The sequence below is a fragment of the Chiroxiphia lanceolata genome, chromosome 12, assembly GCF_009829145.1.
Source record: "Chiroxiphia lanceolata isolate bChiLan1 chromosome 12, bChiLan1.pri, whole genome shotgun sequence".
NCBI classification, from domain to species: domain Eukaryota; kingdom Metazoa; phylum Chordata; class Aves; order Passeriformes; family Pipridae; genus Chiroxiphia; species Chiroxiphia lanceolata.
In genome coordinates this window covers 18,784,084-18,799,700 of record NC_045648.1, presented here as the reverse complement: position 1 = coordinate 18,799,700, position 15,617 = coordinate 18,784,084, and the positions used below count along the sequence as shown (strand labels likewise).

At 41.5% G+C, this 15,617-nt stretch overlaps 1 protein-coding gene across 8 annotated transcripts in view; it reads right to left on the bottom strand.

Annotated features, from left to right (window-relative positions):
- ACSBG1 (acyl-CoA synthetase bubblegum family member 1) overlaps window positions 1-15,617 on the bottom strand; it is a 41,815-nt gene that overhangs the window by 20,612 nt on the left and 5,586 nt on the right. For 2 of the 8 annotated variants that reach the window (XM_032699927.1, XM_032699928.1), the window contains exon 4: window positions 4,120-4,202. In XM_032699927.1, coding sequence (XP_032555818.1) covers window positions 4,120-4,191 — 72 coding nt within the window. In that variant the 5' untranslated portion in view covers window positions 4,192-4,202. Of the gene's footprint in view, window positions 1-3,137; window positions 3,236-4,119; window positions 4,203-13,599; window positions 13,928-15,617 lie in introns of those variants that run through there. The other 6 variants (XM_032699924.1, XM_032699923.1, XM_032699922.1 and 3 more) reach the window with 6 other exon arrangements.

The following is a 15,617-nucleotide window of genomic DNA, read 5'->3' as shown; positions in this document are numbered from 1 at the left end:
TCCTGACAGTCATCATCCCAGATTCCACAGCCATGATGCCATCACATTCTGCTGACAACACAAATGCATCATTCCTCCTCTCACCCACTATTTTTTTGCTTTTCTTCAAGATACCTGTGACCCTAAGAGATTAATTTCTTAAGCTGAGTAAATTAATTTCTTTAAAAGCTGAGTACACACAGGTTGGAGTTCAAGAGCTTGGTATCTGTGTCAAACTTCCCCTTGTGCCAACAAACAGACTAAACAGAAGTACAGAACTCTGGAATTGAAAGTGAACCTGAAAGTATCAGCCAGACTATATACACAGTGATTCTTCTAATAAAATACAGAAACCAGCTTCCTGTTGCTTGCCTTGCCACAGCTGGGGGAGGAAAAGGGTTTTCTGCTACATTACCAGTTTTCCACAACAAACATGTAATCTTACACTGTCAAACAGGAAAGACTGAATAAATAGAGGAAATCTTTTTCAATGAGCCAAAACACACGAAAACATTTCAGTTCATGGATACCTATGCCTTTTCCACTGGAGGAAAAGGGAACATTTATTAATTGCAATAAAACATACTGCTCTTCACAGCAGTGAACTCCTGCAAGTGTGAATCAGAGAAATTAGATATCCTGCAAAGAATCCTCTCTGAGCTGACGTGGAGGGAGTGGTGCATCAGGGCAAGGACAAAATAAGCCTCATAACAACCCTGACGCTTCTAAAACTGATTACAATGCACCAAAATGGAACGTGTGGAGGGTGTAATCAGGAGGAAACATCACCACAGAAACATTGCCCAGGCATGCAGGCATGGAAAGTCAAAACTCAGAATTGGGATTGGTGAGTGATGGGAAGAGCCACAAGAAGGGCTTCTACAGGTACACAAGGAGAACCAGGGACATCACGGGTGACTTGCTGACACAGGACACGCAAAGGGCTGATGCTCCCAGTGCCTTTTCACCCCAAGTGTTTACTGGCAGGATCAGGCTCCCTGGGTTTCCATGCCTAGGGACAGATGAGGTGTTTTACCTACAGCAGAAAAAAATCAAATAGGGACCACTTGCACAAACTGGACACATGCAGAAGTGTTGATGGGACTGCATGAGATGCTTCGGAGTGGACACTGAGAAACCAGGTCAAAGCCATTGCTCCCTGCCATTGAAAAGGCACAGCAATTTGGAAAGGTCCCCATGACACTGAAAAAGGCAAATGTCACATCTGCCTTCAAAAAGCAGGAGAAAGAGGACTCAGATAACTAAAGGCCAACTTCACCTCGGTCCTACAGAAACCTCACCTCGGTCTACAGGAAGGCTGTAGAACAAACTCTCCTAGAAATCATTTTGGGCTATAAAATGGTCACTGAGACCAGCCAGAATGGACAGACCTGATTTGGCCTTGGGAAATCTAACCCAACCACCTTCCACGATGAGTTGACTGCTCTGACAGGGTGAGAGCAGTGGAACGTTGTTCACTTTTTACCTTTAACGAGGTCTTTAACAAGCCCTACACAGCTCAGCATGGAAGGTTTGAACCAGGTGCAGTTGGAGGAACAGATGGATAAAAAACTGGCAGGATAACTAGTCTTCAAGAACCATGGTCAACAATTCCAAGTGCAGCCAGAAGTCATTACAAGTGACATTCTTCAGGGGTTACTCCTGAGAACACTGTTCAGTGATGGCGCTGCTGTCCTGGACAACAGAGAGAACACTCACAGCTTCAGAGCTGACCCCAAACTTGAGGAACTGACCAACATGACAATCCATCCAGAGGGACCTCAGAGCTCCACAAGGGTGAACATAAGTCTTGCACTCTGGGCAGGACAACCCAATGCCCCAGCAGGGACCGGATGGCAGCTCAGCAGGACAAACCCTGTGGCTCCTGGGGGACAGGCTGGATGTCCCGATGGAGATGAGGGCTGACTGCATCCCAGCTGCACTGGCAGGATTAGAGCCAGCAGATCAAGGAAGGTGATGGTTTCCCCTGCTCAGCACTCCTGAGGGTGCATCTGAAGCAGGGAGCAGCTCTGGAAGCCCCAGTGCAAGAGAGAGATCCTGACAAACTGACATAAGCCCAGGACGGGGATTCCCAGGGGTCAGGGGCCTGGAACACACCAGGTAGGATAAGCCCCTGCAGGAACTGGGTTCCTCCAATCTGGAGAAGAGAAAGAATGAATCTCCCTGCTGCCTGCCACAGACCAAAGAGGGTGCTGCAAGGAAAACAGATTCTTCTGAGAGGCACCCAGCAGAAGAACAAGAGGCAATGGACATGAGCTGCAGCAAGGAAAACTCTTGCTGGATCAAGAAAAGTTATTTCCCAATGTAGGTGACTCAGCTTAAGAAGAGGGATTGAGAGGCTGTGGAATTTGCATCCCTGGAGGTTTTCAAAACTCAGCTGAACAAAGCCACAAGCCCTCCTATGAGCAGAGAGGTGGACTAGTTGCCCTCCAGTGGTCTTTTGCAACATAAATTACTGTGTGATTCCATCAGTATAAAGCCAGCACGAATGAGTTCTCTTCTAAGTCAATATAATGGTTTTAAGTCAATATAATGCTTGCTGCCAACAGTAAGGGTACTCTGGATTTACAGATGCATTAGAAAACCCCAAATCTGGCCTGCCTCCACAGCAATGAGCTTCTATACATTGGTGGAAAGGAATGGGGAAAAAATTCCAGAACAATCTGCAGCCCTCACTGAACAAATTTAGTTCTGAGGTTGCAGAACATGTCAATTATAAAGCAATAAAGACAGTTCTGCACAACTAGAAAACATCAGAATCTCCTCCTTTTCTCTTTATATACAATGTAGACTCACTGAAATTAGACACTGACCTTCCTTCCTTCTCATGAAAGATTATTTGGGAGAAGTGTTTGAAATTCAGTCCTCACTTTCCCACTCAGCATCTGCAGAGCAGTGTGATGTGTCCAAGTCAAACACTGCTTCTCATTTAAATGGATAACAAGCAGTGCCACAGATTCTCAAAGTCAAATAAAAGACAAAGTCTAACAAATTGTAAGCTCCTGATTCATCAACTTAGAAGATCAAAACAGCAATAAAGGAACTGCTTAATTAAAATGGATGAGGTGTCACTTGTGTTTGCAAGGAAATGATGATGGAACAGCTGGAATGGCTTCTCCCCTCATTGTTCTCCTCACCTCTGTGGCAGAGCTGTGGTCACCTCTGCAGGAGTGGCTGCATGGCATGTGCATTCCTTCCTGAGCATATTTCTCTAAACTGCAGCCAGCAGCAACCTCTGGGAGGAAGGCAGGGGAGGTACTGTCAGCAGTAACCAGAGTCCCAGATAAATTCTTAGAAAAATAGGTCAGAGCCTTCCTGAGCACACAAGTACTCTGCAGAATCACAGCCTCGGTAATAATCTAAATATAGAATGTGTGCCTCAAATAGTTCCATAAATACCCTGAAAATTGGAAACCAGAAATTAGTTATCACCTTTATCCATTCAAATTTATTTCCTGCTTCCTGAAAGAACAAAAAGCATAGAGCTGGCAGGTCAATTTTGGGAATGAAGCTACTGTGTCTCAAAGAACTGCCTTTTAAAAAACAGAGATATATCCATACAGGTATGTATTTATACATGTGTATAAAATCTGCATGGGAGATTCCTACATAGATCTGATATCTATGCAGTCATTGCTCCAATTGTCTCTAAGAACAAATATTCTGGTTAAATGAGCACATTTAGATACCAGTAGCAGCCTCACCAAGGCAACAGGGAGCTCTCTCAGGACAGCAAACCTTGCAAGGAACCTCACAAAGTTCTGCTAACAAAGCTCCTTTAATCCTCCCCAGGTGACAGCTGAGGAACAGGCTGTGATGCCAAAGGTAACACAATTTGTGTGATTTAAAATGGGATCAGTCTGTTTTTCATTCTTATCTGGCCACCACCTCAAATACAGACAAAAACTGGGAGAAACTATTGAATCCATGCAAATTTACAGCTCCTGAAAGTTTTTCAGCTGCCCAGACTCACTTCAATTTTATTTTTGTTTTTTTCTCTCCTTATCCCAGCCCTGAAAAATTATCAGTCATAACCTGCTAAAATAGAAATACAAATTACATTAAAAAGGAGTTCAAAAAAGAGCTCAAATGTCCAAGGATCACCTTTGACAGGCTCACCTGCTGGCTCTGTGCCTTCACCCTGGGTCTCCTCCAAACGGGGCAGTGAATCTCTGCAGACAGTCTGGGCATCTGGAAAGCTTCTAAAAGAAAATATAACTATTAAAAAGTTATCCAGGAGTGCCAGTGGGATCCAATGCAATCAGCACGATGGTTTGAAGTGGAAATAAAAACACAGCTTCCAAACACTTCAAAATACAAACTGGTAAAAACAGGAAGCTCAGAGGTACCAAGAACCTTTTGACTCTGTTGCAAGCTCCACTAAAACCCAGTTAAACAGGGAAATGCTTTCAATCTCAGGATGACATTCCTTATTTCATACTTTTGGGTTTGACATCATGGAATTAATGCCAGATGAAGGCACTAATTTTGAACGTCCACAGAGAGGCCATGAACCCTGCAAGTACGAAGAACATCAATTTTAACCCTGATCATACTGTCCCTTTACTGATATCACAACACCTTGGAAGTTGTCACTGCTGGTACCTGTTGAAGCTCTGAGGTCAGGGGTTTTTTGGTTGGTTTTTTTAAGGAAGAGAAGGCAATTCAGTTCCTAACAACAACAACATTATTATTATAATAAAGTTTCTCAAAAACTTCCCCAACACAATAAATTATCATTCACACATGGATGACATTAACTTTTCCTGGCTTAAAAACACCAAGTTTAAAGCATAATACAAACTCCAACCCAAAAAGTCTGCAAAGAATTACGTGAACAAACTATCCAAACAATAACTAAGCATTTAGAAATGACTGACTGCACACAGCAATGAACTGCAGATTATTCATGAATAGCAGCATAAAGACTTTTTAATGTAGCTCATTTCATTTCAAGAACAAGTTAGGATTTTCTTCATTCCTCTCAACAGCAGAGTCCTGAGTGAAGCTCAGAAAGTCCTTCCCCCCCACACCGTAATAAATTAACTCAAAATGTAGGAAAAGAAAGTTGAAACGATGCCCTTCCCAACTTTAAAATAAATAACAACTTCAAAAGCCATTTTCTACCCAGCAGTGTCAGGTACAAACAGCAGGACCAAACACCACACCAGACACCATTTCCTATCTCATATTAACAACTACAATTGTAAAATAGTTCTGTGTGGAACACTCCTAGAATTTATTATTGTTATTCACAGTGAAATCATGCTTTAAAAATGCCTTAGCCACGCTGGGTCCCTTTCACAACAGTTTAGCAGACTTTGTAATTCTTCACCCATCAGAAGTGACAATCCCAGCTCATTTCCTCCCTTCCTCCTCCTCCCCAGATTCCCGAGTCTCAGGTCACAAAAGCAGCCGAAGGAAACCGAGGAGTCATCACTAATCTTGCCTGTGAGGATATTTCCTCTCTTGTCAACAGGCATAATGGGACAAAACATGAAAGGGCTTGTCTGATAAGCAAAAAGGGGTCTGAAAATAGGCACTGGTTTGGTGAGGGTGAATGCTGATGAGAACCTGAGTAATTTAAATATAGAAGGGGATTATACTGCATTTTGAAAGGTAAGCCTGTGCCTGACACATGGTGACTTAATGAACTGGGACTGCAAAGAGAGAATGACAGACCAGGAAGAGATATTTGGGAATAAAACCAAAACAAAACATCTGAAATAACTTAAAAACATGTGTTTTATCTGCTGTCTCAAAACACTTGATAGTTCCTGAATTTTTTCCTATTTTACAGAAAAACTACATTTGATGTTTCGAAATCCAGTGGAATCTTTTCCTTTAAATATCTTCTGAATTATAAAGCTTTTAAAATTTTTATTATTTTACAAAACAAACAAAACAAAGTCTTAGTCTAAAGATATCTGAACAATCATTTTGAGGAAAAAAAACTAGCAAAAAAGCCTTCTGAAGAAAACAGCTCTGCAGTAATGTACCAGAAGAGCCTCCTCTGAGGCTACTCAAAACTTTAATAAACATCATTAGTGACTTTTAATAGATTAATATCTCTTTAGTTTGCTTTAGTCTCAGCTGTTATAGGCTTCTGGTTCAGTTTATATTATGTTCCCTTTATAGAAAATTAACCAACCACCAAGTCTGAATTTCTGGATTCTTTCTGGTAATGCTTCACCAAGTAAAAGCTGTATGAGGAGCTCTACCCATGCAGCATGTTCATGAGTGTTACAGCTGGGAACACACATGCCTGGTAGCTGTTACCTCCCTCCATGGATTAAGGATCCATTTGAGAGTGAGGCTTTTTTTTGCCCTGAAAGTACAACTAAGAAATTTCCTCTTCCACCAACAATTTCTGTGGATATTCAGAACCATCCCATCCCTTCTGAATGAACACATGGGGGTTTTGATGTCTTTCCTTTTACCTTCTGTCAGGAGTTATTCCTTTAAAACGGAAGTAAAGCCCCCAGGAATGGTTGTGTTATTTGGAATTGTTCAAGCAGAACTGAGCAGAATTCAGAGGGACTGCCTGGCCCAAGCTTGCTGAGCACACTGCAGCAAGGAGAGAACGCACTGCAGAACCCCAGCTCGGTGCTGGGATGCCTCAGCAAAGCCAGAATGCTTTGGAAATCTCGACTTGGGCTCCTAAATATTTTATTAAGACCAAGGTTCTGCATAAATTATTCAGTGTTCTTAGTGCGGGGCCAGCGTTTTCCAAAATCCAGCTACCAGTTTAGAAGTGGATTTTCCACATCTGATTTCTGCCTTGGAAGTTTACAATTCCAAAGGTAATACACAAAAACCTGCACAAATCCCACCCAGAGAGGATTTAACAGCAGAGATCGCTGGAACAAGTCAATTAGAACAAACTGAGATCATGCTACAAAACCTTGATCAGCTAGAACTAAACAAAGCATAGTTCTGCATAGCTCCATTAACAGGGGTGGGTTTTGAATGACAGCATTTCCTGATGTAATTTGGGATTTAATTTCAAGGTACCATTCCAGCAAACGTGACCTCATTCAACACGCTCCCTTCACCTGAGACAGAGGCACAGAATTCTCAGGCTGACTGGCCTACCCAGGGGTTTGGGGCCAAGCACAACCCACCTGCAGCTCCCACCACTGCCCTCTGCCAGCTGGATGCTACTTCCCACTGAAGCTGCTCCCACACATCAGGCCAAGCTGGAAAGCAAGAATCTGAAAATTCCATGTATTGGAACAACAAAGGGAAAGCTCCCCTTCCTTCAGTGTTTCCGTGATTGTAACAGCTCTAGTGAGATTTATCTTTGCAAAGCCATGCAAGCAAAGTGCGGGTGAGGTAAAATAATGACTGATGGAAGTGACAGTCCTTCCTGCTGGGATGAGTCACCAGGAGCAGAGCATCCCATCTGGATTTGCTGGCATAGCAATTACTGGTTTTATCTAAGTGTTTTTGATAGCAGCCAGTGAATACAGTATCATTTCTTATTGTAACTACAGAAACTAAATGCCACAGCTAAATCTCTCCACTTTTATCGTTACAAAATGCTCTTCTGCCAATTACACACCAGAAAAGCTGTTTGCTCTGTTACCATAATGATGCTGAGTGATTAATGGCACTACTGACTAATTGCCATAGGTTTTTCTTTTGTTTTAAGGGAATTTGGAATTAGCCTTTTCCTTCCACAGGCTCTATGTTTCCTTCTCTGGTAATTAGAATTTCTGCTTGCAACTCATACTCCAGGTCCAATGCAGTCAGATATTTGCCATCTAAATTCTTTCCTCACAGCAAAATTTTGAAAAAATACTAACAATAAAACTGAAGTGAATCTATAAACTCAGTCTTTAACATGATAATAAACCAACGATTTCTATGGAGAAAATGTTGTACAGAAATTGTCACTTGAATAAGCCTTACAGGATACACTGCTTGTCCTGTGTAATTAGGTTAGAATCTTCTCTCTCAATTTAAAAAACTATGAAATTTAGGTTCTAGGGTGTGATATATTTTGGCCTTAATTCTGCAGAGTGATTTCTAATATCATGAATTGCACCAAGAGAATATGAACACTGTTTTGCAGCAGTCATATCATCATGAGATTTGAGGGGAAGCTATTCATCAAACAGATTATGTATAAATAAATAAAATCATGTATAAATATGTATAAATATGTATAAATACATATAAACATGTATAAACATGTATAAATATGTATAAATAAATAAAAGACATCTCGTATTCTGTTTGTATTCCTATTTTTTATCACTATTGTTCAACTCCTGTAATGTTGTCAATGTTAAGTTTTTACTCTACAGGGCTTATTAAACTTTTAAAAAATAAATCAGCTTTCTATAAACTTGCAAAAATAAGCCAGTTATCAAACAGCTATATATGTAAATTGTTACTATATTATCCAGGTAAAGGTGTTCCTTTAGACTTCAGCACATCTACTTATAACCCTTTACACACATATAGCAAGCCAAAGGACTTTTAAGTCTGGAAGTCACATTCACAGCTGTTCACAAAGATTTAAACAAACATTTTTTGGCAACTAAACCAGTCAGTAGCTCAGACTAAGCATTCACCCAGAAGCCACATGCTCAGCTCCCAGGCCTCTGCTGCTGGATTCAGGAGGATTGATACCATCTCCTCCTCCCTTCCTTGGTATTCCCATGCAGAACTTTCTCCCATTACGCAGCTTCTCCACTCCCACCTTGCTCCTGGGTACTGTTGTACCACGTGTGTGAGCTCACCATGTACTGGAAGTATTTCTATTAATTAGTTATTTCTAATGGTTTAATGTATGAGAAATGTTCCCTGTTGAAGCTTCTGCATTCATAGAGTACATTATCAGACAAGCTGGGGTTTATGTGAGCCCTAATTTTAGAGGAACGGTATGTTCCAGGTGCAAGGCTCTGGCTCTGGTCAACCACATCACTGCACTTCAGGCCCACTTAACTTCCCAAGGTTTTATTATAAAACTACTGCATGATTTTTGTGCTTTTGTCCCTTCAAAATAAACCACCCTGCAGACTGTCTGCAACAAAGAACACAGCCAACAGCGGGGCAACGCTCAGTAACAGTGTCTGCTGAGTCCACACAATTTCCCTGTCACTGCCATGCTTTTTCCAAAAGCAATCCCTCAGCTGCTCCTGGGAGTGCTCTCCCAGCCCTGCTTCCAGCCTCAGTGGCTCTCAGGAAGGCTCAGCTGTGTTTTGCCCTCACTGTGATGACCCAAAGCTCTGCAGCTCCTTCCTCTGCTTCGCTGTCCCTCCGAGCACATCATTTCCAGGCTCCCCCACCTCCAGGCTCATCCATGTGGCAGCAGCATTACTTCACAGTTCTTACAACACAGTCTCCACCTCATAGTTAAACTGCTTTCTCTGCTTGCCTTGCCCAAAGAAGCATTTTGTAAGACACAGGTGTTTATCTCGGGCAGCAATGTGTGCAGAGCCCCATTTGCACGGGGACTTCCTTTCTCAAACACTTCTGTTGAACTGGCTTTCCTAACTATTAATCTGATTTAATACACAAAAAAGTAGGCTGAAGTGGAAAATATGCATTTTCCCAAGAGGGAACTTTTCCATAAATTTTGTTTTAATCTTTCACTGCTTGCTTCTCCTGAGGATGACTTGGTGAGTTCCTCCTCTAAAATCCTACAGTTTGGTTGGTTGATTATTTAAGTAATCCACAATAAAGTGGATGATAAAACATCCTTCTTCCAATCAGTGTCTATCTTTGACTGCTTCATTCTTGGTGACAAGTGTCCTAAACATTTATCCCTGTGTAGTGGTTTGAATCAGGTTTTTCCCCTGCAGTTGAAAATGGTAAAACCCCAGGGGGTGGTGGCCCTGGAAGTTTTGAAGTTTTGTCCAATGAGTGCTTCTGCAAAATATAAACATATCACAACCAAACGGAAGAGAAGAGCTGTAGTTTTGGGTTGAAGAAGAAGTAGCCATGTTCTCAAACCATGACACCCTGTTCCAACACTGAGAAATTCCCCCTCCCCCTCAGCTTTTGTTCCATGTTCTCTAGGACAACCCAGCTCCACACATTCCACCAGCCTTACTCTGCATCAGAGCTGCTTTGGGGAGTGTTTTGGGTCTACATCTGCACATTCTTAAGAACTTTTCATTGGGTGTTAGACATTTTCAACAGCTCACTGTGGCATTTGAATTCAAGACGGAATCATTAAGTATTCATCTGACAACTCTTTTGGCAGCAAAAAGCAAGGGCTTAAATTACCTATGGGTACCTCTGAAAGCTGTAATGATTCTGGCACTTTGCCTAGAAACTTCAGAAACCAAATATCTTCATCTGGATCCTGTTCATGAGAAACCCTTTTCCCATTCCCCCTGCATCCTGCAAGAGCCAAATCCAATATTTTAAAACAGAGCTCTGGGGACACATTGTAGGAGTGAGCCCAAGACAATAAATTTAGAATCACAGATCTGTCCTAGAGTTCTAGACAAAGGCAATAAAGTCACTCTGACTTGGATCAACACAGCACCACAGTTTTGACAGCTGAGCAGCTCAACAGAAACCTGTGACCAGCACAGGAATGGCCAAGTAGCAAATACTGCACCTTCAGACTCTGAGGAGCTGTCAGTTGTTACCCAAGACATTCTGAAGATGTTTTCTCATTTTTTTACAGCATAAGGGAAAAAAACCCCCACAGTAATGACACACAACATTAGTTCTTTAAACCCTCAATTTCTATTACATTTAAATTCCTCCTATAAGAAGGAATAAAGAAGAGAGCCACAGGAGGTCCTCGTGGACAGAAGGACGTTGCTGTCTGTGATGGCTGGTTACTTTATTTACTAATTACTCCTCTATTCAAATGAGGGCAGTATTATAATACACTCCTTATTAATTCTATTTAAAATTTCCCTTTGCCCTCAAAGAACAGGTTAGATTTAGCTGCTAATTGGTTCTCTTGCCCCTTATGAGACTTAAAAAGGGGGCCACGGATCAGCCCAGATACGTTCCTACTCTTGCAAAAGGGGTCAGGTGATTCCACAATCAGTTTGCTTTGCACAGTGCACAAGAAGCCAGTCTTTCCCAAATTACTCAGACAGCTTCTTCTCTCCCAAAGGTACATTTAAAAGCAAAACAAATGCTTAATAAAGAACAAAGTAGTGGAGATAAAGTTAGCAGCTGAGACTCGTTTTGCCGTGTAACACACTTGGCACACCCCTTCTAGGAGAACATCCTTACTTGCAAAAGAGAGAACTAAAATATTTTTTTCCCTTGTTAAGAATAAATATTCTCAAAAATCAGGTCAGTTATTTTGGTGACAGACCAGTTTTACAGATAGCTGGGAACTCTGTGGTTGAATAGGAAGAAAAGAACAATAAACCCAGGCTTTTTTATTCTCCCCAAAAAGGCTCTATTCAGCAGTTGGGACCGTACTACAACCCTTCCCTGACCTTGGGACGGATTTTCTGGCTCTGTTCTCCCCTGCACAGCACAAACCCAGACCTGGAGCAGAAATCTTCCAGTAGCTGCCTCTGTCTGGCTGTTTGCAGGGAGTGCAGCACACTGAGGTCACAGAACTCATTATTTCATCTCTTCCTCATTTTTTAGGTCACACTGATTCAATTGCAGCCTTATAAAAGGTCTTTTTTAACTCTTTCCAGCTTGCTAGGATTTTATTCTCTTTATCTAGTCCTTCCTACCTGGAATCCTGCTTCCAGCACACAGGAAAAGGTAGGTATCTAAGTTTGCCACCTCACTTTAAACCACACCAGGTAAACAACACTATTTACCAGGATAACAGGCCCTGACTTCTTCCAAACAAATAACACAGAAGTTTTATGCCAAGGGCTTTGAATACATCATAAGTATTTGGAGTTCTAGTGTCTGTGATATTCTTTCACTAGAAATTCAAAAACAAACTGAATGCTCTACATCTTTGTAGTACAGGAAGTTTAAATGTCCTGTTTGCTGTGAATGTAAACCACTGTATATTTTTAAATGCTCCTCTAGCTTTTTTTTCTTTAGCAAAGAAAACACAGAAACTTTTCTTTTTTGCTTAAGCATGTCACAAATAGAGGCATGTGTGGACTAAAATAGAGGCATTATTACTGATTCAGCAAAATCCTAACTTTCATGAGTCAGAATGTACATGTGTCTATACTGATCACAAGTCAAATACTGTTTTATGATCTTTGGACAGATTAAACAGAAAATGACAATTCCAGTACTAACTGCATTACGATTCCAGAGGCAACACCGACACATTCAAAACTTTTCAAAGATTTCTTCACTTATTCCTGTTCCGAAAACCTTAAATCTTTGGATTGCTCCTTATGATTCTTATGCAGGATTACAAAGCCCAGAACAGAAGAAACCAGTATGACAGAAATTATCCCAACAATCCTTTACCTGAAAGGCTCAAGCAAATCTTCCAAGAGACATAACATGCAAGTTGTTGCCTAAAAAAGCGTGAAGTTACATTTAACTTAACAGAAGACTAAGTATCATACAACAGTTCAGTCTCTGGGAATGAATAATTAGTACTTAGCAATCCTGACAAACTTCTAACAATCAGAAGCTAAAATATTTCCCGTGAGATGTCTTGCTCTATTTTTAAAGTATTTCCAGAAACTCTAGAGATGGGCAGCTTTCTCTAACAGGAGACACCACTCCAGAGCAACAGGAACAAGAACGTTTTACTTTCGTGCTGCCTAGGACAGAAAGGAGACAGCAGCCAGTAGGATTATCTTACCTGTAAAAGGCAATATAAGCATTAAAATAAACTGTTCTAAAATTCAGTTCTCTAAGAGATGGGTTACCTGGATAAGTTCTGTTGCCTTTTTGGGGAGGGAGATGGTCTATCACAAGGATCCATTATCATTGAAGGATTAAGTCCCCCAAATCCAGAAGGGAAGAGACCTACTTCCATAGCTGCAGGTAGGGTATTTTTTTAAAGTCCATTCCAAGTAGATTATGTGCATTGTAAGACATGCAGAACAACCACTACTGAACTTCCAGAGTCTTTAGTGCCACTCTTACTGTCAGAGACACAAAAGGGATGGCACAGGAGCACAGGCTGTCAGCTCTTTATTCCTGACTCCCTGGACTTTGCTGTTCCCTGGTATTTGAGGGTGCCTGTAACCTCACCTCATGGTAGAAAAGCCACTGACCACTGAACACTCTGAATCTTAAGACTCTACAAGTTGATCAGTATTTTCAGCTACTCTTCCATATTTTTGCTGTGAACAGCTGAGCTGTGGGAGCTGAACATACCTGTCAGAACTGCTGGACACAAATCCCTGCTGAGCCCACCCCAGGGCTAAAGAGCCTCTGTGTTGTAACATAAACAGTCTCCAGCCAGATATATGCCAAAAGGATACAAGCAACACAGCCCATACTGAAAGATGCTGTCAGGTTTAACGTCACAGTAGAAGCTAGCATAGGAGAATAAACCCATTTAGACCCTTCATTACAATTTCCTCTCATTCCAGCCTGAAAAGATGCACCTTTTTCTGCACTAGAGACACCATTAGGCAAAGCTGTGGCTGCAGGACAAGACAAACTTAAGTTGTGAGAAATTGGTAGGTCAGTTCATTAAAATAAATGCTCAAGCTACTTTACCCATTTTCATGGCTTCCTGAAACACTGCCTGCATTTTCATCCTGTGGCTGTTTGGTGAGAGTCTCTCCACTGTTCAGCATCCTGACAAAGCCTCCAAGGCTGGGCACAAATATGCTAAAGGACTGTGCGGGTCAGGCAGAAATAAACTACTTGGACAGCTGAAGAAACCAACAGTAAGGGGTTATTTGTTAAAAAACCCACCACGTAACACAAGAGGAGGAGACTGCAGCCACAAAAGCTGTTTCTTTCTGATTTTAACATGCTCGAAATGTCGCAGCGCCTGTGAGCTGCTTACTGTTAAACTTTCCTTTTAATTCAGTTTTCTTTAATTATCCATGAGAAGAATTTTAATGAGTCTACAATGCTTTAAGATGCAAATCTTTTCTTTTGCCAAGATTTCCAACAACTTCGTTCACGGAGGTTGAAGCAATTCTAAATTTATTAACTCTAGTTTCGAAAAAGGACGTTCAGTGAAGCTATTTTCTTAAAGAAAATGCAGATTAATTACATTAGGAAATGCCTTCAAGTCAATTATACCTATGAAGCCCAGCACTGCAACAGCCAAGCCCCTCCTCCAGCATCACAACTACACCAGCACTTCCTCGGCTTCACCAGACCAGGCCTGTCCTGTAATGTGGAATTTTCTACACATGACTGAACAAATTACTGCCCAGGATGTAAGAAAGTCTGGTGCAGCTACTTAGGCCACTTCTACACTAGTCAACAAAACAAGATCCAGAGAATGGCTCAAGCCACCCACTGTGAGCACCTTCCCTGGGCTGGTTTGGTCTGTGTGAAGTGGAATTTCCCTGAGCCAAGGGATAACCTGGAGATGGTGTTAATGGTTACCCTGTCTGGAGAGGAGGAGGGATGTGAGCCATGCTGTGCCACAGCCTTCAGAGCCAGAGAACATCATCTGGAATGTTTAATTTACAGTTCAAACACAGTCACAGTGATTAGGAGTATCTAAGACTAGTAAATGTTAACTTTATACAAAGATGTGGATTTTATTCCAGAGCATCTTACACCTTATCCAGATATGTGATTGTAGACAATGCAACTTGTAGTGAAAAGAAAGAGAACTTTGCAGTGAGATCTAAGGGGTCTATTCTCACAGCAGAAACTTGCTTTGAAAATACCCAAACACAGAACAGGGGATATTTCAATGGTAAAAACGTGTCATCTTATGCAGCAAAAATTCATTTCTGTCAGGATTGATTTAATTCCTTCAATTTGGGATAATTCTCCAAGCTCTGACTTTGTTCCAATGATTCTTTGCAGGAAGCTGCCTCAGGTATCTTCCTTGGGCTTGCAACCAAATTTGCAGTAATATAATAAAACTGTTGCAAGAAAACTAATTTTTTTTATTCTTCTGATAATCTAAAATGTTTTACATGCTATATGAAGGAATCCAATTAGACAACTGCTCGTTACCTTGCTTGGGTTGCATGCTGGGTGTTGAGTGGCCAGGTAGTAAGCTGGTCTCATGGCTAAAGCTTGTACTTTCAGCAAATCAATAGAAAACCTCAAATATACATGTCTTCTACACACACTGTGTTTAGAAAGGATTTTTTTGTTTTATCTTGATTTTCCTATAATCTTTCTTAAACTTACTATTGGTATTTTGACACAGTCAAGGATTCCTCAATGATGAATCACTTCCTCCAAAACAAGGGTAGTTGCAGGGCTGGCAAGTGGGGAAGCAAGGGGGATTTACTGGGGGGAACTGGGGGAGAAGAGTTGCTTTTGGACTCTGTATCATGTGACTGTAACAGAAAACTCACGACTGTGACAAACTGCAGGTTTCCCGCAGTTGTCAGCTACAAACACTCCTGTCCCTTGAACAACAGGCTCAAGCTGTAAGAAACAGTTCTACACAAAATCTGCCTTTGTAGTTCTGGTACATTCCTAGGCACCCTGCAAGTGTCAAGAAATAAATCCTAACAAAAGAGGCTGGCAACTTGTGTAGAATTCAGCAGGAAAGGCCTTTGCCTCAAATCATTTTTCCATGCTGCAGC